The 26,193-nt window shown below is 45.2% G+C and overlaps 1 protein-coding gene across 1 annotated transcript in view; it reads left to right on the top strand.

Annotated features, from left to right (window-relative positions):
* The window catches only part of SHB (SH2 domain containing adaptor protein B), a 148,724-nt gene that overhangs the window by 89,032 nt on the left and 33,499 nt on the right, over nt 1-26,193 (top strand). The window contains exons 3-5 of the mRNA XM_084629217.1: nt 885-1,100; nt 13,984-14,155; nt 19,274-19,393. Coding sequence (XP_084485343.1) covers nt 885-1,100; nt 13,984-14,155; nt 19,274-19,393 — 508 coding nt within the window. The remainder of the gene's footprint in view (nt 1-884; nt 1,101-13,983; nt 14,156-19,273; nt 19,394-26,193) is intronic.

Genomic DNA, 26,193 nt, shown 5'->3' with positions numbered 1-26,193 from the left:
GGCCGTATCTTGGCAGTGTGGCCCAATGGAGAGAACCTGGACTGGGTTCTGACCCTGGCTCTGCTGCTGCGGAAGGGCCCAGGACAAGACACTTTCCTTTCCTGGCCTTCCATTTCCCCAGCTGTAAAATGGAGTTAATGATACGTGATCTCCTTTGCAGAGTGCTTGGAGACCTACTGATGGAAAGTGCAAGGTGGGAGCGAGGTACTATAACATTAGGGGTGTGATTCACCACTGTTACTCCAGGTCCATCGCGGTGTTAACGCCTGGATTATACCCTGCTGAAACTGGACTGGCACAGTAGAGACCCAGGCCCACTATTTATATCAGCATGACTATTTTTCTGTGTAGTATCGGCATGTTTCTTTTTTTGGTAGTGATTCAACGAATAAAACAAACATATTAGCATCCATCCGACGTAGCCTCCCAAATGCCTCTCTGTACATCTTTCTGTGATCATGAAGACCTCTCTCTGTTTCTGTGACTGCTTATGGGTGCTGCCATGTATCAAAATGACATGGGGAATAATGGCGAGCTCAAATGTGCTGATACAACCAGACCCATTTGAAGTGCTACTCATCAAAGTGCTGCACGGTTCCTGTGATCTAGTCGCCACTTCTCTCCCCTCCAGTATTTTTATCATCATCTGGGCAATAGGAGAAATCATTCACATTGTGGCTATCTTTAGTTCCTGCAAAATATTATTGACAGAGACCTGAGTCTGTTTCATGTCAGTTACCTAATAGAGAAATAAATTTGGAAGCTTTTAAACAGCTTGCTGTCTGCAGCCACGTTTTCACCTGTGTTTAATGCTATACAATTGTTCAATATATAGGTATAGTCAGTGGTCAGCCTAACACAATTATTTTCTCTCTTTGCTACAGAATTTCAAAGGCAAGAAAGCGTGAAGTCCCAGCAGAAAGGCATTCAGCTCTATGACACGCCCTATGAACCAGAAGGCAATGGTGTGGAGTCAGACACTGACAGCTTGGTGAGCCAGCGCTTACGAGAGAGCAAGCTGCCACAGGATGACGACAGGCCCGCAGATGAATACGATCAGCCCTGGGAGTGGAACAAAGTCACAATCCCAGCCTTGGCAGGTAGGAATCCTGGGTCTGGTCCACACCATTGGTGCACCATTGGTCTGGTCCACACCAGCACTCATGCCCAGAGTGAGGAGGGCTCAGTGCCCTGAGCTTTGTCCATGTTTGAGGGCTTTTTAAAGAAAAAATTAAGTCATTTTGAGATTTTTCCTTCCATCAGTATAAGAAACAATATCTGACTTGTCAGTATTCCAGCGTAGATCTTGCAAAGAAACTCCACGATGGGTCCAGTCTCTGGTACACTAGTCATCTCAGATGCTTGAGGTGAATAACATGTTGCAGCACTAGAACTGCTGAGAAATAGCGTTCCTTAAGATACCCTTTGGATGGCTCCATAAAGCTAGCTACTTAGATGTGCATGGCAAGCGGAAAAGCTCATGCCTTCCCTAATACATTGTATTAAAACAACTTTTCAGTAGTTGTTACAGTGAATAAATGTGTTTATTTGAGTCAAGCCTGTTGATACACACATGAGTAACCTGCATAGTTGGTCTTAAATTCACCCCCTTGCACTATTAAATTAGCCCACCTCAAAACTCACTGTTCACTAAAACGTTGTATCCAGACAGTCATGCCTGTACATCCATTTCCAGTGCTCCAGGCTTGGTGTCCACCCAGAGCCAGTGGCAGTATTCTGCTTCAGACAGGCTAACTGCCTCCATCTCACTGCTCACAGGGTCGGGGATGGGCCACAATGATGCTTTAATCCTCTATGCTGAGGTCTCTTGAGCCTCCACATCCAAACGGAAAGGTGGTGTAGGGTTCTGAGTTAGGGAGAAATTAACACTCAAAGATCTGACTCATTGAAGGAAGCTCTTACTGTTCTGGAGTAAGGTGAGTTTCCAGCACCTGTTTTGAGTATTGTAATACCGGCTATAGCCTTGCTGATTCTCTAGAATAATATATAGCCACAAAAATCCAACGTTTTCTGTTGAGGTTAAATGGCCACAGTGGAGCTGGAATAGGAATTGGGGGTTGACAAGGTAGTGATTTTTTACGGCTGTACATACTGTAGTGAGATTATCAGGTGACTCTGCTACTTAGTCATTCATCTCTTTTCTCGTGTAGGCAGGGTACAGTCTTTGAATAAATGCTGTGTGTTTTGTGATGCTGTTTCTTTTTGGGAGAGCTGTTGCAAACATGGAGAATTTTTGCTCTTTGCTTTAATCCCTCTAATGAGTGCCCATTCTTGAGGCAGAGCGGCTTCCTGAGGACTCACCATTGGTGCTGGGGCTGAGATTTCTGAGAAGAGGGACTTGCCTGCTTGCTGTTTGTGACTACCTCTCTTTGAGAAGAGGGGTGAAAATAAAACAAGTTACACTTAAAAAAACCTCCTCCCCATCAGTGACTTTTCCTCCCATGGGAAACGCCCCTGCAAAACACCAACCTCTGCTCAGCAGAGTGGCAACAATATTCTAGCTTAGGGTAGGAGCTGAAATATGCAGTGAGAAAACTATTGTTCTGCTATTTGACTAAGCTAATAGCAGCATATGGGGCGGGAGGAGGTGATATTGAGCTAAATTTGTTAATAGTTGCTTTAATGTACGAAAAGAGAGAACCACTTCTCACACATCTTATACATAAACAAATATGATTTTTTTAAAACAAAGGAGGCGCAAGGAGCATTGGTTCCCTCTTTCTGTGACTGTGTACAATTCACTACTTCACTCCCATGATCATTGCATCAGCCATTTGGAAAGGTGGGAGAGCAGATCAAGACCTAGTACACACACGCGCGGCTCCGTCCTCTGTTCCTTTCTAGCGGTGAATTTACTCACTTAGCCCCATGGTTGTGACCTGTCCCAAAGGTTTTCCATCTTTCTGAAATGGAACTGAAAATGCACTGAGGGACCATCAACGAGAGACTTGGTGCTTTGCCCAATGGGGCATTTGAAATATTGGCATCTGGCATACCTGTTTATCTATGGAGGTGTCCCCCACAGCCAGGGTCTTTGAATCCTTCCATAGGGTTCAGTGCATCACCACTGTGTAGCTTCTAGCCAGCCCTCAGGGTTGGGAGAGAGCTCTTGATGACCTTTTTCTTTTCAGGCCATTACAAAGCGGGCAATGCATGAAGGAGATGGGCAGTGAGCGCACTGCCCAATACGGGAGCAGCTTATCTTCACTGGCAAAGGACCGTCACCTCGTTATTTCCCAGCCCAATATTGTCCAAGCTGTCAAAGGCACTGCTGGCCCCCACTGGGGTTTTAAGCCAGGACAAGTCTGAAGTTCAAAGAAACGTGTTTGGATGGTCGCTTGGAGTCCCCTTTATATGTACCTGGAAAGAGTCTGTTGGGGGCCCTAGAGACTGCCCGGCAGGTCAGTTTTTGTAAGTGTAGTTATGTGAGTTATGTACTCGCAGGTCAGATTGCGCTAGGCATCGCAGTGGCAGGAGTGTAGGAGTGACAGCTGCTCTGCCAAACCAGAGACCACTGTTGACTAGCGGACGCTGTGTTTCAGCTCTTTAAAGTGTAGTTTTTATCTGTATCATGTATGATGATCGCTCTGGGATTGCGTGTCAGCTCTGCGCATGCTCTTCCTAGACCATGTCTATTGTATACTAGGAGCTGAAAAATGTAAAAGCTAGTGGGGAAATGACGACTTGTTCTCTGGCTCTGTTGACACTTAAACATACAAGAAAGTTTGCGTTCAGCTTCCCTCTTGTGTCAAACTGACGCATACGTGTGAATGCAAACTCACATGATCAAGCATTGGTGTTACCAGGGTGCAAGTGTCTCCATTTTTATTTCATGTTTGAGTAACACGCCAGTGACCAAGGGGAACTTTATTCAGCTTCTCAAATCAAAGTTCCCTCTGAGCTGGGAACATTCCTGAGAGGGGGAAGACCAAAGAGCTCTACTTTGGGAAAGCTTTCGAAGTACCTGGCAACAGGAGTTCATCAAGAAAGTTCCTTGTTAATCAGATGCATTGCTAGAGTAACACTATACTAAGGCTCCGGAATGAACCGTCTGGCCTCTGTAAGGGAATCTTCGCTTTATATGACCTGCTTCGTTAAGAATACATTGACATAGCTTTCCAAATTAAGGGCAATATTCTGCCAACGCTCTAGGGGTTAATGCTTCTGACCAGGTGTAGCTCCGTTAGCTTCAGTTGCACAGTACGTGGCAATAGGTGCTTTCAGGATCTAAGCATATAATTGGCATTCCCTGCAATCTGTGCTATTTATGTCACTTTGTGTGGCTGCTCAGTGGTACGCTTGGTGTGCTGACTCACTCCTTTTCTTTTGACATGTTGTTCATTTGGCGGCTGAGCAGGAGGGTGTTGGGTTTGTGAACAGGCTCTCCAGTCTCTCCAGTAACCTTGACCATCAGTGTAATTCCCTGGATGGCTATGCGAGTGCAGTCACTTGTTTAAATTCCTAGGATGCCATAAAAGATTAGGAGCATTTGGCTTTTGGCGAGTATCAGGAACAGAGAGAGACCCTAAGGGTCTGATTTCACAGAGCTGCAGCCTGCGCCGCTTGTGAAGTGAAATGACATAGCATCGCAATAGGAACAGAAGGCTATTGTGGGTTTAATCAGCCTTACAGGCCACCTTGGCTCCAATCAGCAGGGGTCTTGCATGTCAGCCGTTTCCACATCCATTCCTACCAGACTGTAAAACTCACAAAGTCGAGGTAGTGAAAGGTACGGTCTGTCCAGACTTGCATCACCAGGTGAGTTCTGCAATGTGCTTGCTATTCACATTGCAGAGCCAGCCAAGGCGTGGAATGCAGTTCGACCTGTGAGAACCATCCTGTGCTCTGGAGGAGGAGGAAGACCATTCGGCTGGGCACTAATAAAGGCTAGATGAATTTTAAAGAAGCAACTGACAATCCCCCACATCACCTCTACCAAGTGTCTCAATCTTGGGGAAGTTTTTCTGTGGCTTAATAGACATTCAGCCTCCAGGGGCTGTTACTTCAGTACCTTTCCCTAAAAAGATCATGACTGCCCCTCTTCTGCATGTAACAGGATGGTGGAAGAGTACGTCAGACGTCACACTTGCATTGTAATGAATACGTGGAGAAGCACACGGCATGAGCTGTCCTGCGCCATAGCATGGTGCTGTTTGGCTGTCTGGGATTGTCAGCGCCAGGTTCGGTGAGCAGACAGCGCGCTTCTGCCTCTTTGCCGCTTTTCTGTACTTAGTTGTTTTTCTGTCTGATCTGTGTTTTTCAAGCCTAATGACTGGCTGTAATGTACACCCTCAGTGGTAGTGTACAACCTCGGAAATGTGTGTGTATCCGTCTGTCTGGCTCGCACAAACACAAAGATGGCTTTCAAAACCAAGCTGCTCCTCCAGTGCGTTTGTTCTTCTGCCGCACAGAGCGGGGAGGAGAGGAACTACTGTTTCCCCCTCGTTGGCAGTGTGGAGTCAGCGTGGCTGTTGGAGAGCAAGCCGGGTTGTGTTCTGGTGCGTATGCTATTAATAGAACTGTCAGAACAGTTCTGACGGCAGGCTCCATCTCAGGGGTGAGATAAGAGGCATGAACAGCTCCTGATTTGTACAGGCCAGATTGTGCGTTGCTGGGGTGGGGTTGGGAATTTTTTAACTTGTCAATAGACTAAATTAGATCGGAGTCATTGAGAGCAAATAAATAAGTAGCCAGGGAGTTGCCTGGTTGTTTATAGTGGCTTCTTCATTATTCCACTTTAAGGAATGTCCTGGACTAGGGCAAGCTTTTTATTTAGGGCCTGATCCAAAGCCCTTTGAAATCTCGAGGAGTCTTTCCATTGACTTCAGTGGGATGTGGCTTAGGCCCTGGTTTAGGGTGACCAGACAGCAAGTATGAAAAATCGGGACTGTGTGTGGTGGGTAATAGGTGCCCATATAAGAAAAAGCCCCGAATATCGGGACTGTCCCTATAAAATCGGGACATCTGGTCACCCTACCCTGGTTTCATTGAACTCTACTTTTGTCATTTATTTGTATTGCGGTAGCGTGTAGAGGCCCCGGTAATGGACCCGTTTCTGCCAGGCGCTGTATGAACAAAGAACACACAGATGGTCCCTGCCCCAGGAGCTTACAGTCTCGTTCAAAGATAATATATGGATTAAAATATCGAACGCAACAAACAGGCTTACGTAGAGTCTACCAAATGGTTGTAATTTACAGTGTCTGCTTCAGCAGGTCTTTGATTAGGCGGGACCTAGGTACTGGTTTTGCTTTGCTAATGTTTTAAGCAGGCTGTCATTCATGCTAGAAGATCAGAAGGGTTGTTTTCCCTTGGCCTGATAGAACAGTTGCAGGATTTTGTGATGCCAACAGAGTGGCTGGCTTCAGGATCCTTGCTGGGATCTGGACTCTCTGCCATGCATTACTGAATGGCAGGTTTATTGGTTTTATTGCACTGTAGGCGAGGTGGGCCCATTTCCATAACAGACTTAAGAGGTGTTAAAGATTAACTAGGAAGAAGGAGACCGCAAATCAGTAAATCATGCAGCTTCCTGAGGCTCTAGAGACTCATTGTTCTGCTGTTACTCCTGTGCACATTGTGAGCAGTAAGGCTACGTCTACCCTAGAAACTTCACAGCGCTGCCGCGGGAATGCTCCCACGGCAGCCCTTTGAAGTGTGAGTGTGGTCACATGTGAGCATGGGGAGAGAGCTCTCCCAGCGCTCTTGGTAATCCACCTCCACATACCACTCCACTGACACAGGTAATGCTCACCCAATTGGAGCCCAACCTTACCGGGTGTCTCCTCAAGCTAAAACTGCTATAGAGCAGGAGATCCAGGGTATGCTACAGATGGGTGTAATCCACCCCTCTGGCAGTGCATGGGCATCTCCAGTGGTTCTAGTTCCCAAACCAGAGGGGGAGATACGTTTTTGCGTGGACTACCGTCAGCTAAATGCTGTAACTCGCCCAGACAACTATCCGATGCCACACACAGATGAACTATGGGAGAAACTGGGACAGGCCCCCCCAGTTCATCTCTACCTTGGACTTAACCAAGGGGTACTGGCCGGTACCACGAGATGAATCCGCCAAGGAAAGGTCAGCCTTCACCACCCATGTCGGGCTGTATGAATTTAATGTGCTCCCTTTTGGGCTGCAGAATGCATCCGCCACCTTCCAAAGACTTGAGCCTGTCCACACTAGCGCTTTAAAGCGCTCAGACTTGCTGTGCTCGGGTGTGTGTGTGTGTGTGTTTTTGACCCCCCCGAGCCAGCAAGTTAGAGCGCTATAAAATGTAAGTGTAGACAAGCCCTCAGTTAGTTCCAACCAGTTACCCAGACATACCCCCTCCATGGGGGAGTGTCAGGGAGTTGGAGCAGTATTGCCCCACTGAGCTGGTGGGTCAGTTCACCCAACACTGCCAGCACTAGTGGGGTTTGAGCCACTCCTGCTGGTGCAAAAGGTTGGTGGCATTTGCACCATAGACCCCAACCCTAGGGGTCTGGCTGCGTAGCGAGGGCAGTTCTAATTCTCATTTGGGAGTCTCTCCTCAGTGCTCCTGGAGGGCCATGCCTCGGCATATTGCCCAGCCATTCCAGCCATGCCCACACTTGGGTCGGTGCTGGCCTGCTGTGTACCTCTGGTGGAGAAAGTGTTCCAGGAGCCTGGAGCTGCTGCAGCCCTTCTCTTGGCAGACTTGACCCGCTTGTGCCCTGAGTTACACTAGTGGCAGTTACTCCAGGGGTGAGCAAGAATTGGAGTATAGAGGAGTCAGCTGAGCGAGGATCACGAGGGTGACCCATTTTCGAGCGTTAGCGTTCATTTAGCTAGGAGACTTTGGATGAAGTTCTGCAGGGCCACACAGGAGCTTAGCAGAGATGAGAGCTGCGTCGCAAAATTCCATGGACATAGATTTTTAAGGCCAAATGTAATCATCCGGTCAGACCTTCTGCTGTACCCAAGCCATAGGCAGGGCTGGACATGCCCCTCTGCCTGCGTGATGTGTTGTCTGTGCTAAAGTCCTTTCTAAACAAAGGAAATGCTATGACGGTGTGAAAAGATGGTGTTAGTGTCAAGTCAATGACAGATACACTTGCATAACCAACGTTTAAAGACTGGATTCTTTGGGGACACTTATCCCTTTCCAGCTTTTCTGTAGTCCTTGTGCAGCGTAGAGCACACGTTTCTCATTGGGAGTTAAGTTCTTGTCATTCCTTGCATTGTAGTTTTGATCATTTTCCAACCACAAAGAATAATCTCAGTTATTGTGAGCTTCCCCCACTAGGGTGCTGTTTGTGTGCTGCCCAAACACGGTTTTCCTTTGAGGCAGTCTGTGAAATGTTAAAACAGAGACTTCATTGTTTGTCCAACACTGAGAATGCAAATCAAATACTTACTGTGTGAGTGTACAGTACCGCACCACTTCCATGTAAAGTGAGGTCACACCTGAGTACACTTGGACAAACTGAAACCTTTTTGAACTAGGACTACAAAATACCTAGAAAATACAATCTCCCTGGTTTTATTCAAAACTAATCTTGAGTTTACGTGTGTTTGTGCACGTGTGTGTCAAACTAGACAATGCTCTGTATATTCTATGCATATAGTATAAAATGAATGACTTGTATTTGACCAAAAACAACAAATAGTTGGTCTCTTTAACATATTACCTCTTTCCCCTCAGGCCCCTCGCACACTCATGGGAAGACTGGTTCTTGAGTAATATTGATGTTTTTAATGCACTCTTTAGTGCTCTCTGATATTGTATTAATTGTTTGAACCTTGAATAAATTTTTTTTTATAAAAACCACAGCTTTTGTTTTGCACCAATTATTTCTTTGTTCTGTAATGTGTTAGATTAAGATTAATTTTTAATTTGCTGCATGTGGCTGTAAATTAATTACATTCAGTCACTACTGTTTGGTTTTACGATTTGTCTAAATGTAAATATTCTTTTAAGGGATTACAGCAGTTATCTTTTATGAAGACCCACTAAATTAAAAATATTGCCAGCTTAAAACTACATACTACAAAAAAGGAATTTAATTAAAAAGTATTACAATACATTTGAATTTTTTGTTGGTCCCTATCCGCATTTTTACTTCTGGATTATAGTGTTATGAATGGCAGTTCTTTTATTTAGGTGGTTGAGATTTCTGTGATTATACTTGTCAGTCCCTGCCACTTGCTGTCTTTAAAATATATGGGTATGATTATTTGTTGCAAGTGAACATGTCAGTATTGTCATTGAGCGTAGCGTCAAGCTGTTGTCTAACAGGCCTTTCTTATAGTGTACCACATTTAGTTCCCGTGAAGAATAAATATTTATATCGGTGAACTAAAAACAGGAGCTCTCAACCGTAACTCTGTAGAGATGGCCCATGGGGCAACTGTTCTGTCCACTTCCATGGGATAGAAAATCTCCTTCAAGCACTCATTCACAGAGGGTAAGCCCAGAGGGGGCATTGTGATCATCTGCTTAGACTGTCGCTCTTTGGGGCTGGGGTCCATCTTTCTGTTCCGCAGGGGGGTAGCACCCAGCACTGTTGGGGCCCGGTCCATGTTTGGGGTGTCTAGGCTCTATGATCGTATAAATAATACAAATAGTCTGCCCTCCTGCAGAACGCAGACGATAGGACTCGCCCCAATGAATTCCTGTTTGAACTAGAGCACTTTGTCAGTAACCGAAGCCTGCGCGGTTATTGAATGGTACATGGGATTTTGTTTCATTTTAAGCAGTGGTTAGTTTCCTAAGTGGTAAATAGAGCTCTAAGAGTGGAGAATTCACACACACACACACACACACACACACACACACACACACACACACACACTCTATAGAAGAGGGGGGAGCGTGAGCCCCAGTACCCGAGGGTGTGCTCAGACAAACCAGAGAGGCGACAGGTGCAGCGAGCCTGGGACAGTGACTTGCAAATGATTTTTTAAAAATATATTTCTACCCTTTTATTGCTGCCCTCTGCTGCACAAAGAACACGTAGGTGAGTTTTTTCTTCATCTTAAGTATCAGCAACAGAACTGGCTGAAACTTTCAAAACATTAATAACATTTTGAAATTTGAAAACGAAGCCAGATGTGTTTTTAAGGAAATGTTTGGTTTACTAGCCTGATACTTCGAAAAACTGCAAAAGGGTTTCAAGCTCAACTCGTCTTCCTGTGCAGCTCACTTTAAACTGACCTCTGTTGTCTCCCTTCTATTTGTGAAGGAGAGGGGAGAAGGAGCTACTAGGAAGCAAAACCATCCAGCCTCCTCTCTTGTTCCCTACCCCAGCAGAGATGAGGGAGAAAATAGTTTGAAATAATCAAAATGTTTCACTTTTAACATTTAAAATGAACTCGAGCCTGGAAGTCCAAGCTCCGAGGCTCCCGGCTCAATCTCTGGTCCTGCGCCCCATCAGCCTTAGCAGAAAGCGAGGAGCCTAGAAGCCTAGCTATCCGTTGTTTACCTGATTTTTTTGTAGGGCTGATTTATTATAGGCTCGCCAATGATCTGACCAGAAGACTTAGGTTCTTGTCCCAAAATCATGATACAGAATGAGAGAATGTAAAGAGTTCAATACTTTGTCCGGACCCTCGGGGTATGTGGCAAAGACATCGGGGTATGTGGCAAAGACATCAGACTGTGGCCAAAGCCAGGGCTTTAGAGATTTTTATGAAAATAAAGGAAAGAGTTATCAACACCCCAAACCACAGAGCCACATAGTAGTAGTACAGTACTATCGATCCTTGTGATATCATCCCTTTACAAAGCCACTTAAACTAGTATACTCACGCCCTTCCTTGGGGACCTGGTAGTGGGAGACAGGACCAGCCTGGTCTCTGGCATGCCCAATGCGTTTGATGGTCCAGGTTCCTCCACTCCTGAGATGGTGGCGATCAGGGTGGGTGTTTAGTCGTTAAACTGTATTGCAAAAGCTGAGCTGATCGCCAAAACAAGAGAGTCCTTAAGGGTAAAGAAAAGGAAAAAGAATCCTCTCCACATGGTGGTTCGCCCTCTTATAGGGTCATGGCACTATCCTGAGTATTTATATCGGTGCCCAAACTTCCATGCGCAAATCTTATTTCCTCATCCAGATACGTCTTTTCCTCCAGGGCAGATTGGAAGAGGCCCTGGAGGTTTTTCGCCTTCCTCTGTAGCATGGGGCACGGGTCACTTGCTGGAGGATTCTCTGCTCCTTGAAGTCTTTAAACCACGATTTGAGGACTTCAATAGCTCAGACATAAGTGAGAGGTTTTTCGCAGGAGTGGGTGGGTGAGATTCTGTGGCCTGCGTTGTGCAGGAGGTCAGACTAGATGATCACAATGGTCCCTTCTGACCTTAATATCTATGAATCTACACATACTGTATAGGTTAGAATATTCTTACATATTAATAACACATCCATTAAAGCTCTCCTTCCCCTCCACCCCCCCAAATTTCCTGCAAAACAGAAATTAAAACTTTCAAGCCGCTCTAGCTGGGAAGCTTGTACTGCCTCCACGCACACAGACACACGCTGGCCAGGTGCCCGAATCAGATGCCTAAGGCCTCCAGCCAGAAACAGAATCTGCAAGTTCCTCTGAAACTTAAACGGGATTTTTGCACAAGGAATGTTAGACACTGATTTTAAATACCGCATTGCTATAACAATATTACCGTTTAGTGGTAGGTTGTCTCTCTTTTTGGCTAGGATAAATAAAATATTTATTTAAGGATATTTCTCGTTGGCTGGAGGCATAAAACTTGTTTGTTATCATTCACAGAGTCCCAGTAGAGAGAAAATATCCATTTTACCGGAGCTTCGTGTGTTTTGTTTCTTTCCTAGTTGAAATAATAACTGATTATGTGTTGGCGCTCTGTGCCATATGCGCACATGCTATTTCATCTTGATTTGGAGAGTAACTCATTCTTCAGTAACTATGGTACGTTTTCCAGTGTGAGAAGGAAATAGATCTTCCTGTTGTATAGGTCATGGAATATGTATGGCTATGTTTGACCCACTTCTGCCCCTAATTTATAATGCTGAGGTAGAGGGGCACTTGGGAATTGATCTTACAACTGTAAACCTTAAGACAAACCTTTTAAAATTGCAAATTAAATGGAAAAAAAAATGTTGTTTCCCTTTCCCCACATTCACTGTGTTTCGTTAAGTGCAATCTTTTGGGATTTGCATAACACCTAGGACACTTTGGCTAGAGCCCCTAAGCACGGAATATGTAAATAGTTTGGCTCAGATCAGCAATTGTTATTTGTACCAAATATATGTCTGGCATGCTGTGTATCCTAGTGAGCTGAATTCTGGCTGTGCTGGGTCATGCTGATTCCTGTCCTGTCAATTAAATGGTGACTAGGCTGGTCATCCAGGCTGGCTTTAACAAAGTGTCCTGGATGCAAAGCTGCAGGGTGTGTACAAACCATTCCAAACTCTGTTAGTCACTGCAAACTTATGCCATGGTAATACCATTGCCCTGGAGCACTAGATGGGTGTTTAGCATCTGGCACTGACCAAGCATGTCCAGGAACATTCTTGATATGACGGTTTCCCTATGGTTGCTGTTGAAATTCTCAGCAGGTAACCATTGATCTTCGTTTGCAATCCTTGCCTCTTAATTTACAATGGTTGCCTATTCCAAACCCTTGGAAAGACTGGTTTGTGTTGCACTGGATCCACAGATCTGCTGAGAATCAATAATTCATGATCTTCAGTAGAGAAGGAAAAATCCTCTTCCAGAGGTGAGTGGGCAGCTCTCTGGCAAACATGGGGCCCTATGACATCAATTTCTATTGCACTTGAGGTGTGCTTTTTAACTAAGCTTTTTAACCCATTTTGTTGCCAGGAGAAAATCAAAAAATGTGAGCTGACTTGTAAACCAGTGCAGTGCAGTCATCCTGAATCTGGAGCCAGGCAGCTCCAGTGCCTCTGCTGCTGCTCAGCCTGTTGTCCAGCAACAGCAGCATGAGCCTGTCAAGACTGGACCATTTTGCAGCTGCTATTCAGAAAGCTGTTGGCGGCAGTGAAACATGTCAGCTTCATGCGGCTGCTGCTGCTGTTCGAGAAATCTCTCTGGAGCAGCAGAGTCTGCGCTCTCCTTCTTTATGGGGAAGATGAATGACCCAGGAAAAGTGACCCAGGAACTTAGAGCAGGGAATGTAGATATTAAAACCTCTGTGACCACATCTGTGCCCTCTTCCTTGGAGGACCACAGCTATCAAGACATGGGGTTGGATAAAAATTATGATGGTATGGTGCTCCCTAATAAGCCTCTTAAGTGTCGTTTTTATGAGCACTTATTTCAGTTTGGTTACTGTTACTGATGTTCCAGTGCCGTGAGAAATCACAGGGTTCCAGAACTGACGCTCTGCTTTGGCTGGAGAGACTGGCGGATAACGTTTTTGGTTTTGTCACTCATTTTACCCCATTATTTCAAGACAGTCTTGCCAAACATTGCCTGGCTGGCTGCGCTTTTAAATAATTGCTGATCAGTCAATGCATTTGATATATTCATATAACTATGTACTGTCCATGTTTTCGCCTGGATCATTGTCCAAGGAATTCCATATACCTTCAGAGGAACTGGGTTCTTGCATCTTCTCTAACCTGATTTCTGTTTGAATCACATCCCTAAAACAAGCAAAATTAAGTCTCTTCAGTATAATGCAAATTGCTCGACACTGAGCAGTTCAATGTTGTGATGGAGATGCAAGTCAAATGTTGAAAACAAGCACTGTTGTTGGTTGTCTAACAACTGCACTAAGTTATCTGATGCAGTATTTTAGGACTGTAATGTGAACTATCAGAAAGGCTCCATATTAAGTTAAGCATCTTGGGTAAACCACTAAGTCCCATGTCAGAGATGTATATTTATCCTCCTTCTAAAGCATAAAGCCCTCTAAAATGCTGCAGTTCTGGTCTCCATTGTTAGAATTCTTTTGTCAGTAGATTCTGGAGAGGTAACTGTTGTCTCTTACAAATCTCTTGCAGCCCAGTTTAACGGGAATGAGAAAAGGCAGTCTTCTCCTTCACCTTCAAGTGACAGGCGTCGACAGCTCCGAGCTCCAGGAGGTGGCTTCAAACCCATCAAGCATGGCAGCCCAGAATTCTGTGGGATCCTGGGAGAGAGAGTAGATCCAGCTGTGCCACTGGAAAAACAAATGTGAGTTAACATGGAAAACACTGTGTGTACACAGCTCTGTATCTGCCTAAGTGAGTGGCAGGTGGCTGGAGGGAATGAGGCCTGTTAGCATTCCGGTCCTGTTGTCCCCTGTACTTCCCGGTGTTTCGTGCTGTTACAAACCCCTAAGCATGCACACAAGGAACAAGAATGTCACCATCACTGAGGGTTCACTTCAGGTTATCTCTAATTGTTATACAATGTGTATATATTATGCTGATAGGTGCCAGGGGGGAAACAATAGAAGTCTGTCTGAATGATGCTCTGGAGCTGTAATCTTCATGACCTGTGTGAATTGTGAGTGGCTCATTTTTGTGTTTAAATTTTTATCCGTATCGATCATACTGATAGGCTTGAAATACAATAATAAAAGCCCTGCTTTAAAGTCTCTCTAATAGAAGATCTTGTTTATATAGAAAGTAGTCATACTGTTTCCGATATTCATCCCCTTCCACCTGTCGGTGAGAGCAGTCTCTGGGTTAACCTGGCTGGACCTGTTACAATACCAGGATAAGGAGAGGTCATCAGAGCAATGGTGATAATCAGCTATGGGTTTATTAACTCCACACCTGCTCCTAAGGCACTCTGGGAAGAGTCTCCAGAATCTCTCTCTCTCTCTCTCTTCCCACTACAGGGGTGCCTCTTGTGTTCCCTGTGCTTCCATGTCACCCAGCGGATGACTGAGCAGAGCTGCATGTGTGGTTATGAGTGGTAGAGTGATCTGGTACCATACGTATTGCTGCAGATACTGCTCAGCCATGTGGCAGCACGTTCTGCAAGTGGGATTTGCATCTCAGGTTCTCCAACCCATCCACACAGTCGTGTTACCCCTTTGGCATCACCCAAAGCTTTCAAGTGGCTACACATTGAAAATGCAGAAATCTCTAATATAGGAAACTGCAACCGTCAAGGGTCAGTCAACACCCCTGCTATAAACCCCTGGCTTTTACAGGACTATAACTTTGGCTATAAAAATTCCCTCTGGGATTTAAATGGTTTTAGCCAAGAAACTACCATCAATTTCATATGACAAAGTTAGATAAGAATCAGTTAAGTAGTTTGGACTCTTTAAAGAACACAAAGTTTAGTAGGGTGGGGATGGTAGTGTAACTTGGAACATTTGGTGGGCGAGTAAAACAGGACATGATTTGAGGTCAAGATTTAGTGGATAATTTGAAATACAACAACTGTGTTAAAATAGAAAGTAAAAACCAGAGATCTGGCTGTACTTCTGTCTTCAGTTCATTGGGTGATGGTCAGATATTTACACCAGACTCCTGGTTCATCAGCTTGACGTGAAATCCAAGATTGAATCCCTGCAAAGGAGCAGCTTCTGACTTTGGGAATATAGTAGCACCTTGCTAATTTGCACCAATAACTGGGAGACCCTTTGCAACTTTCTGGATTTTGTGAATTGGCAAATGTAAAGGACTGAAGCTGTGAGGTGCTGAGAAACCTCAGTTCCCATAACTGCATCTCCAGGATCAAGCCTGAAATGAACAAATCATTTTTTAAAAGCAACAGTAACGTATCACAAAATAGGTGAGCAGGTAGTTTTTTGTTTTTTTTTACAAAATATGCTGCAGTACATCTTGAAATGCAAGCGTAAATGATTGGTTTAAATTGAGTCTTAGTAAATATGACACCTTTCTGCAGCATCTGCTACTAAATCTTTGCTGAGAAGTGGAGAGAGATGGGGGGGGGAGGGGTGTGTGCACGCACGTGCAGATTATAAAGTGAGTGGATTAGTGCAGGGTATGTTGGCAAGACACAAATGTCCGATCCAGCTAAGAATCAGGAAATTACTTTTAGATGCCTGGGGTTAAGGGAAAAACAAACCTCTAAGCACATGTACCTGGCAAGTCAGAGACCTGAAAAAATTGAGTGGAACTGCTCCGCTTCTCCCATATACGAGGCAAAAAACGAAACAGTGAAGATGATGATGTCTCTTCTGTACTTCCTGCCTCTCACTGGAGATGAGATCTTCCTTCCTTCCTCCCTCCCCACCCTGTAAATAAGGTCCATTGCGGCTACTCTAGTCCTCCAGTGCCCAGCTCAGAACTGTGAGGAATGTAATGCTGCATAGCAGGTGAGCTGCAATACATGGACATGGCAGGATGAGTAAGTGATGCAACTACCTGGGCTTCAGTGGTGTTATAGCTGCTTACACCAGGGCTGAATTTGGCCCTCACTCTACGGGCATGTTTACATATGGTGGTGTTCCCGATTAACTCCATGGCTGGATGCTGTTACTCCAGATCTAGAGTTCCTTGATCCTGTTTAGCTAATAGCCGTTTAGCTACGTTAATCAGGAACCATGCCATTCAATGACATGAAGATTCAATTGTGCAAAGTGAAAAGGCACAGCATTAAAGGCCTGATCTACTGCACTTTGCAATCAACGGGAGTCTCTCTATTGACTTCACTGGGAGCTGGAACAGGCCCTACTCGGGTAGAAATACATGATCACATTTGAATGATGCGGACAAGTTTTAGTGTTTTTGCCATACATTTTTGCTGGGTCTCTTATTCGCATCCTTATGAGACTTGGAACTCTAGAGCTTCTTCTGTTTTACGTGTTTATGCAAGCATACTTGCTGGGGCTATTTCACTGCTTCTTGGTCATGTCATTGGCAGCTGAGTCTTGACATGTGTGAGGGGGTTGGGGGACGGGGTGTTTTAGACATTTGAAGAATAGACAACCCCAGTGCAAACAAAATAAACCTATCCATTGAGATTCTGATGCTGCCTAAGGACACACTGCCATGCTAAAGCCTAACCTGTAGTTGGCTTTGGAAATCTCTGCGGTATTTGGGTGTCTAGTTTATATGGCTATGCTATGCAAAGTAATACACTGACTCCCCAAAGCCCCATTAGCAATATTTATCTCTGATACAGAAACATAATCGCCATCAGCAGTTGCCCCATGTCGGATCAGGCTGCTGTTTTCTCCCATCACATTATAAAGCCCAAGTTCTCTGTTGCAACCCACACATGAAGCCGTTGCACAAACCTTGCTCGCTTGCGCACACTCTGGCTTGCACATTCACACACGTCTAATGCAGCTGCCCTGGGCCGGGAGGTATGCATTAAGCCCTATGGCTATAGCTGAAGTGTGTAGATTTCAATCTCATCTTAATGGGCATTGTCCTGTTGTTGGCTTAGATGTTTTGTTTTGTTTGAGGATTATTAATTTTTTTTGATGAATGGCAATGATATTTTTTCAGAGCACCCTTCCCGATTCCATTGTTCTGTCGCTTTGTGAAATCTGATAATGTTTGTGTTTTCTTCTGGGCTCAGATCACCTCATCCATTTGATAACACTTCTTTCAATTCAGTTCTCAGAACCCTATCAGGATAACCTCTAAAATTCTTACTGAGAAATATCCCCTACCTGTAAATATCTGATGGAGAAAAGCCTTTTCTGCTCATTTTCATCCTCCTTTCTCAATACTTCTTGTGACTTCATTTCATGGTTAGTATAGGCTATTCAGGGTCTTTACTCTGCTCTCTGTCCTAATCCCTCCATCGGTTGAGATATTTCACTTCTGGTGGAGACTCTGGGTGTAACAAGAGAGGGTGACGTGATGACTATTTAATACTAGCAGCAAGCTCGGTTTAGTGCCTTACACCAGATTTCGCTAGCAGGATTTTTCATAGGGCTAACATTACCACACAGATGTTGAGGAGCATAACGGATTGCCCTCCAGGGAATCTCTCCGGCAATGACTTTGTTCAGTGGTAGTGAGTGCTGCTCCCTTCTCCGAGGAAGTTATTGGGGTAGTAAATTTAAAACAAATACAAGGAAATGCTTTTTCACACAGCACGCAGCAATGCATGGTGTTCAAGGCCAGTAATATTTTGTAGTTATGCTTGATAAGGTGGGGGGAGGGAGAGAGGGGGGGATCAAATTTTCTGCATCAGGGTGTCAGCTGCGCACTGCAGAAGTAAGGAAGAGATTTTCCCCTCGCATGCACATCATTGCACCACTGACCAGGCATATCATGTGTCTGGTGCAAGCGGGGAGGTCTGCTTTCCTCTAACGCCTTAGCTTGTGCATTATGGGACTAGTGCAACCTGATCCTCTATGGCAAATCCTAGGGAAACCATGCCCCCACAACCTTTAGTTTGCAGACATGCTTGCAGATGAGGAAGGGTTAATTTCTCCCTCCCCCGCCTTCATGATGTAATTAACGAGCTTTCAGAATGCCTGACTGTTTAATCTCTCCTTAAACGAACTAGCCCAATAGACTTATCCAGGGGGTTGAATAAAAACATTCTGCATTGTTCACAGGTGCATTTAGAAAGAGTGCCTTTGGTTTAGCGCGTCTGTTAAGGAAACGGGCACACCTATTTCTCATTTCTCTTTCATGTTTTCTCATATTTCATATATAGCATTTCTATTATATAGCAATCCTGATGTTCCGTTTTTGTTCAGTTTTTACCCCCCAGTTAGATTTATACAATTGGATAATTTCAATTATTTAAACTACCAATACGCTCCCTTCTGTGGGCGGCAGGAAGCTTGTGTGGGTTGGAGACCAGAGATTTTCACACTTCTCTCCTATCCTAGGATTGTGGCCATCATTTTCTTACTATGTCCTCAGATTGTGCCATCATTTTCTTACCATGTCCTCAGATTGTTACCAAACATTGCATGAAAAGGTTCATATAGACTCTGCTGGTATATACATCCTGATTTACATTTCAGCCTTCTTGGACGCTCCCAGGAATCATCATCTTAAATTGTAACTTGCAGTGTTGTTTTGGCCAGCTTGATCCCAGGATAATGGAGAGACAGGGTGGGTAAGGTAACACCTTTTATTGGACCAACTTCTGTTGGTGAGAGACCGGCTTTCAAGCTGACAGGGAACTCTGTCCTTTTCACCGACAGAAGCTGGTCCAATAAAAGATATGACTTCACTCCCCCTGTCTCTCTCAAATTGTAATGACAGCCTTCTAGAACATAACCAATGTATTTTATTGGAGCGATCCTCAAGCTGTTAACCACTGATTCAAATTAAAGCACTTATGTGGCTAAATGTTCTGTTAGTTGAATATTTGTTTACTTATGTCTTCATTGCTTTTCCTTTTTCCTAGATGGTATCATGGCGCAATCAGTCGGACAGATGCAGAAAACCTGTTACGATTGTGTAAAGAATGTAGCTACCTTGTAAGGAATAGTCAAACAAGCAAGCATGACTATTCTCTTTCCTTAAAGTAAGTACAGTTCCGTAAAACGTGGTGGGCACAAACTTATAAACAGGGCTTCCTTTGGTGCGACAGAATTCAGTCACTTTTGTGGCACTAGTGAGGCTGGATAATGTACCCAAAGGCACTGTAGAATGCTGACTGTCAGCTTGTGTTGTGTCTGGTGACAGTTCCTGGATTTGGCATTGCGCTTCTGGGGTGTTAAGGGATTTTTAGTCTTTGCTTGGCGTGCTCTTAACAAAATACACTTGATCTTTTCCAGCTTCTGATTAAAACATTCATGGTCTTTCTGTTTTGTTTCAGCTTTTTAATAGACACCCATTTCTTGCTTGTTTTCCGTTTTCACAAAGACTGTCTTTCTGGATGGAAGGACACTGGCCACAGTTGGCAGACAGGATACTGGGCTAGATGGACCTTTGGCCTGACCTAGTAGGGCCAGTCTTATGTTCTTGTGAAATGTACAGTTGGGGGAAGCTGGTGTGTAGATTGCAGTGCTGAGTGAGAGATGGGAGGAGATTTCTAACAGCTAAAGGGTCACACTTAAGGCCCCTGGAACTCCCAGATTAAGTAATTATCTTTTGTGCTGGTCTCTTCCATGCTTCCACTTAACAATTCTTCCCTTCCTGGCTTGGCTCCTTCAGAGCATGCTCATGTTGTGCGTATCCACTCATCATAGGCTCAACTGGTTTGAGCGTTCATGTCACTGTTCCAGCAGCTAAGGAAATGCTGTGTTAACCAAAGTCACAACCAAACCCTCTTTGCCTGCGTACAGCAGGAAGAAGCCCCTGCATGGGCTACTCAGCCCTTGGGTCTGGGCATGCAGGCGTAAGGAGGCTTATTTACACCCTCCCTGGGACGGGTGCGGTGGGAAACCGGTCTGTGATATGGGCAGGTTGTAAACGACTATGCCTCTGTCGGAGGATACGTCAGCACTGCAGTGGGACCCCCACGGCTGGCCTGTGCCAACTGACTCGGGCTCACGGCGCTCGGGCAAGGGGCTGTTTGACTGTGCTCTAGGTGCTCAGGTTCTGGCTGCAGCCTGGGCTTTGGGATCCTCCCACCTTGCAAAGTCCCAGAGCCCAGGCTTTAGCCTGACCCAGTCTCTAGCCTCAAACAGTCCCTTAGCCCGAGCTCCACAAGCCCGTGCCAGCCTCAGGGGTTTAAGTGCAGTGTAGGCATACCCCGATTTGTGATGCTTCCTAGGGCAAGTTCTGGGATGGTGCAGTAGGCCCATTCCTACTCCATTGGGGGGGAGGGGCACCTAAAGTGTCACAAGGACTCCACACTTATACACAACTCTAGCAGTTAGCCCGTTTCAAACCTCCTACCCTTAAAGCTACAGGCCAAATACTCAGCAGAGTCCATTGACTTCATGTTCTTAGATTTGGGTTTATACTTCCGTTGCCTTCAGCAGATGTGTGCCAATGTGCACAGGCTGAGGGTCTGCCCTACAGGTTAAAAATATGCTGTACAAGAATATTAAAATCCAAATTCCTCTTTGTATGTGTGTCAACACTCCTGTCACACACAGGCTTCCACTGTGGCTTTGTGCTGTCGTGTGCAGAGACCCACCCAGAATAGCTGGAATGCAGTTTCTGTGTAGATGATGTCCTTCTCTGATCCTCACTTGTCTTCTGTGGGTTGTCAGCTATAACGATTCCTCTGGTTCTCTGAGAACCTTGGAATGAATGACACCTGGCTCTGCTGATTTAAGTATGTTTAAATTATACATTTAATAGATTTTAAGGCTAGAAGGGAACACCAGGATCATCTAGTCTGTTTTTCTGTATGACACAGGACAGAGAATTTCAGCCCAACGATTTGTGGTCAAACTAGAGCATAGCTTTTAGAAAGACAACTAATCCCGTGGTAGCCTCCAGATGATGGAGAATCCACCATGTCCACTGGGAAACTGTTCCACAGATTAATTACCCTCGCTGTTAAAATTTTGCATTTTTATTTCCAGTTTGAATTTTGCTGACTGAACTTCCAGTCGTTGGATCTTGCTATGCCTTCGTTTGCCACATTAGTGAGCTGTCTGCTATGAGTAACTCCCTGTGTGGGTATTTAGTCTGTGTTTTAAATCACCCCGTAACCTACTCTTTGATAAACTAAATAGCTCAAGTTCCTTTAATCTGTCATGATAAAGTACGTTTTCCAGACCACGGGTCATTTTTTTAGCTATTCTCCAAACCCTTCCCAACATGGGAATACAGCAATGGTCTCAGTAGCGCAATATACACTCTAGCAAGGTAATACCACCTCCCTAGTCCTTCACAATAGCGTTAGGCTGAGAATTGGCCCCCTCTAGACATAGTTCCCCATTAACAACTGCGGTTTGAGGCTGATCAGTTAACCCTTGTAAATCCCTTTAATCTGAGTTGCACTGATTTTTAGATAGTTCTCCCTTTTCAAGGAGAATGTTGCGTGGTGCTAAGTCAGCTGTCCCAGGATATTCCCTCAGAACGGGTCCTGTTGTCAGCCACACTTGTACTCATGTCAGAGAACAATAACATTCTTTCACAGAACTGTTTTTTCCAGGAACCCACATTGGTGGTGGTTAATTGTATTATCATCCTTTCAACTCTTCCATGGTGATCCTGTAGCTGCCATTCCATGACTTAGCCTGATATTGGATCCTGGGCAAACAGGCCTTTAGGTTATGTCTACACAGCAATTGAAAACTGGTAGGGCTCAGGCTAAGGGGCTGTTTAATTGCAGTATAGACATTCAGGCTCGGGCTGGAGCCCTGGCTCTATGATCCTGCAAGGTAGGAGTGTCCCAGAGCTTGTGCTGCTCCAAGCCCAAATGTCTACACTGCAATTAAACAGCCCTGTGAGCCCCAGTCAGCTGCCAGGGGCCAGCCACGGGTGTCTAAATGCAACGTAAGCATACCAGAGGTTACCTGGTTCATACCAATTGCCCTTTCTAAATATTGGCAAAGCACCAACGTTCTTCCAGGCCTTTGGAATATCTCCAGTTCTCCAAGATTAACATCAGTGCTCTGGAATGCTCCTTTAAAATTCTTGGGTGCAAAAAACTGGTTTTAAAAATGTTTGTCGTTAGCAGACAAGGTTTTAACATCCTCCTTGGCTACTGTTGGACTGGAAAGTATTTCGTCATCGTTATATGGTGAGACTGTATCATCCAGCTTCTTCCCAAATACAGAACAGAAATCCTTATTGAACGCTGCTTCTGCCTTATCCTCATTGTTGTCACTTTTCACATCTCCATCGAGGAGGGGACCTATACGTTTGAATGGGTTCCTTTTGTTCCTGACATACTGTATTTAGAAACATTCCTTCTTTTTGTCCTTAGCCCTGTTAGCCATGGAAAAGTTTGATATCTTTTAGCTTCTGAAATAAATCGCCTGCATTTCTTTAACATCGGATTCCTATTCGCTGCCAGCTGCCTCCCTGGTTTTCCATGTATTAATGTGTTCTTTCATTGTATTGCATTGCTGCTTTCATATCCCCTCCTAATGAAGAGGGCTGTTTAACAAAATCATAGACTCATAGAATATCAGGGTTGGAAGGGACCTCAGGAGGTCATCTATTCGACATTGGTGAGGCCTCATCTGGAGTACTGTGTCCAGTTTTGGGACCCACACTACAAGAAGGATGTGGAAAAATTGGAGAGAGTCCAGCGAAGGGCAACAAAAATGATTAGGGGTCTGGAACACATGACTTATGAGGAGAGGCTGAGGGAGCTGGGATTGTTTAGCCTGCAGAAGAGAAGAATGAGGGGGGATTTGATAGCTGCTTTCAACTACCTGAAAGGGGGTTCCAAAGAGGATGGCTCTAGACTGTTTTCAATGGTAGCAGATGACAGAACGAGGAGTAATGGTCTCAAGTTGCAGTGGGGGAGGTTTAGATTGGATATTAGGAAAAACTTTTTCACTAAGAGAGTGGTGAAACACTGGAATGCGTTACCTAGGGAGGTGGTAGAATCTCCTTCCTTAGAGGTTTTTAAGGTCAGGCTTGACAAAGCCCTGGCTGGGATGATTTAACTGGGAATTGGTCCTGCTTCAAGCAGGGGGTTGGACTAGATGACCTTCTGGGGTCCCTTCCAACCCTGATATTCTATGATTCTATGATCTAGTCCAACCCCCTGCTCAAAGCAGGATCGATCCCCAATTTTTGCCCCAGATCCCTAAATGGCCCCCTCAAGGATTGAACTCACAACCCTGGGTTTAGCAGGCTAATGCTCAAACCACTGAGCTATCCCTACCTCCCTAATAGCCCTTTGGCTGCTGAGGAACTGTCTCTCTTTGGGCCTGAAGTAAGATGTTCTTCTGGACCGTTCCCAGGCATTAGTTACCTGTCTCTGTTGAATTATTTCCTCCCATTGAGTTTTTTCCCATAATTATTTTTAGCTTTTGGAAATTGGCCCTTTTCAGGGGCCAAACATATATGGCTGTTTGGTTTAATTCTGCGTGCCCGAAACAATTGTAACCAGGTCATCATGATCGCTTACACCTCGGCAGCCCACTCGCTTCAAGTTCAGAGAGTAATCTCCGATCTGCCTCATTGACTTCACTGCTGCTCCTTCCCAGATCCTCATTACCGTTTATCTTGGGGTGCTGCCTGCTTCCTTCATTCTTTTTGTTGGAGAATGAAACAAAGTGCATGTGTTCTGAGTATTTTGCCCTTTTCCATCTGTATTATTGAACTTCCTCTGTATTTGGTAGTAGCTCTGTATTTCCCTTTAGTATTTGTTGCTGTCCCTGATGCAAGATTTAAAACCTCACACTAATTCTGTGCTTTTAGTTTGGTCATTTTTAGCTTCATTTGGCAGCTTTCTTTCAGTTTTACTCCTACCAGGCTTCACTGCAATTGCACGCTCATCTATTGTAGTTCTGGTTGTGTAATCTTGGTGTGGCTGTCCTGTGTGCCTTCCAGTTCCTACTTTCCAATAAATATCTGAGTAGTTTAGAATCCCTGAGGAGTGTGAGTCCTGACGACTTTGTTGCTCTGTGTTCCTGGCGTAGGTTGTTGTTTTTCACATGGGTTTGATGTGTAGCATGCATCTAGCGTAACTGCCTTGCCTTCCTTTTCCAATGCCCGCCAGTAGACTTCTGCTGTTACTCTTAGACCCTGATCCAGTATTGCGAACCACATGACCCCACCCATGCACTCACCTAGAGCCCCTTTGACTTCAGTGGGGCACTGCATGAGTGCAGGGGCCCACCTGTGTGGCTCTCAGTGCAATTATCTGGATCCTGAGACTGATATAAAGAAGATGAAATACTAGACCCCATTGATTTTCCTCCCTTGTTATCTCTCTTATAGGTTCTAACATTTTATACCGGGGTGTTCAAAGAAGGGTGAAAGAGCTAGGCTGCTAAAACCCAGTGCCAGCCACCTTCTCCCTTGAACGGTGTGGGCCCCAATCCTGCATATCCTTACACATGCAAGTACCGTAACTCACAGTTATGGTCCCAAGGAGGGTTACTCCTGTGAGTAAAGTTAGTCACATGTAGAAATATTTGTAGACTGGGGCCTGTGGTGAGTTCAGAACTAATTGACAGCTGGTCTGGAAGGGACCGCCCTTAGCACCATCAACAAGCTGTTTTCTCAGTCAGAGACCATAAAAGACCAAGATCATATCAGAGTTTTCTCTCCCCTTCCTTTTCTAAGACACGTAAATGAAGTGCAGCCATCTGGCTCCTGGATGGTGGTCACAGTGACCCTCCGTATGGACATTCCCTGACCCCAGCTGAGCCAGACCTTTCTTCATAAAGTTCAGCCTGCTGCTCATTCCCCTCCACCCCACCCCACACATACAAACCGAAAGTTTCAGAGTGCTTCACTGCACAACTTCAATACCCCGCTGACCCACAGGAGAGCAATCAACAGTTACAGAGTAAGGACAACCGTTGCAGAAACCAGCCCTGGATTCAGAAGGATGCTCTGTTTCCCCCCTGCTAGACAGACGCAGGCATTCTTGGAGGTGTGTGGGGTGGGGGTGGGGGGGTTGTAAAATAAGATAAAACAGAATATAGTGTTCGAGGCTCTTGAATGCTACTGTAAAATAAATGTTAAATGTGTACAATATACAAATAAGATTCAATGCTGAGCCTCTCCACTTCGTAAATTATTTTAATGTTGCAATTATAAAGATGTAAATTAGGAACTGTCAGCTACTACCGTGTTTGTTTTAGTGCATTTGGTAGCCTACTATAAACAAACATGGTAATTAGTGATGATATTCCATTTATGAAAAACAACTTCAGTGTACATTATTAGTTTCCGAAAGACATGCCTAGTTTATTGCTGTTATTAGTGAGATGTACCCTCCAAAATAGTTGTTGTTATTATTATTAATAATTAATAATAAAAAGCTCTTCTGTACCTCAGTTGCATCTGAGTGTAGCCCTTGCTCCGTGTTTGTTGACCTGGTAGGTCAGGGGTGGGCAAACTTTTTGGCCCGAGGGCCACATCGGGGTTTGAAACTGTATGGAGGGCTGGGTACTGAAGGCTGTGCCTCCCCAAACAGCCTGGCCTCTGCCCCCTCCGAACCCCAATCCATCCAACCCGCCCTTCCCCCCCTCCCCGCTCCTTGTGCCCTTCCACCCCACCCCCGGACTCCACCCGATATCCAACCTCCCCTGCTTCCTGTCCCCTGACTGCCCGCCCCACACCCCCGCTCCCTGACAGGCCCCCACAGGACTCCCATGCCTATCCATCCAACTGCCCCCTGCTTCCTGTCCCCGACTGCCTCCCGGGACCCCCTGCTCCTTATCCAACCCCTCGCTCCCCGCCCCCTTACCATGCTGCTCAGAACAGCAGGAGCTCGCAGCCCTGCCG

This window comes from Lepidochelys olivacea, assembly GCF_965140295.1.
Source record: "Lepidochelys olivacea isolate rLepOli2 genome assembly, chromosome: 5".
NCBI lineage: Eukaryota > Metazoa > Chordata > Testudines > Cheloniidae > Lepidochelys > Lepidochelys olivacea.
This window is presented reverse-complemented; position numbering and strand designations above follow the sequence as displayed.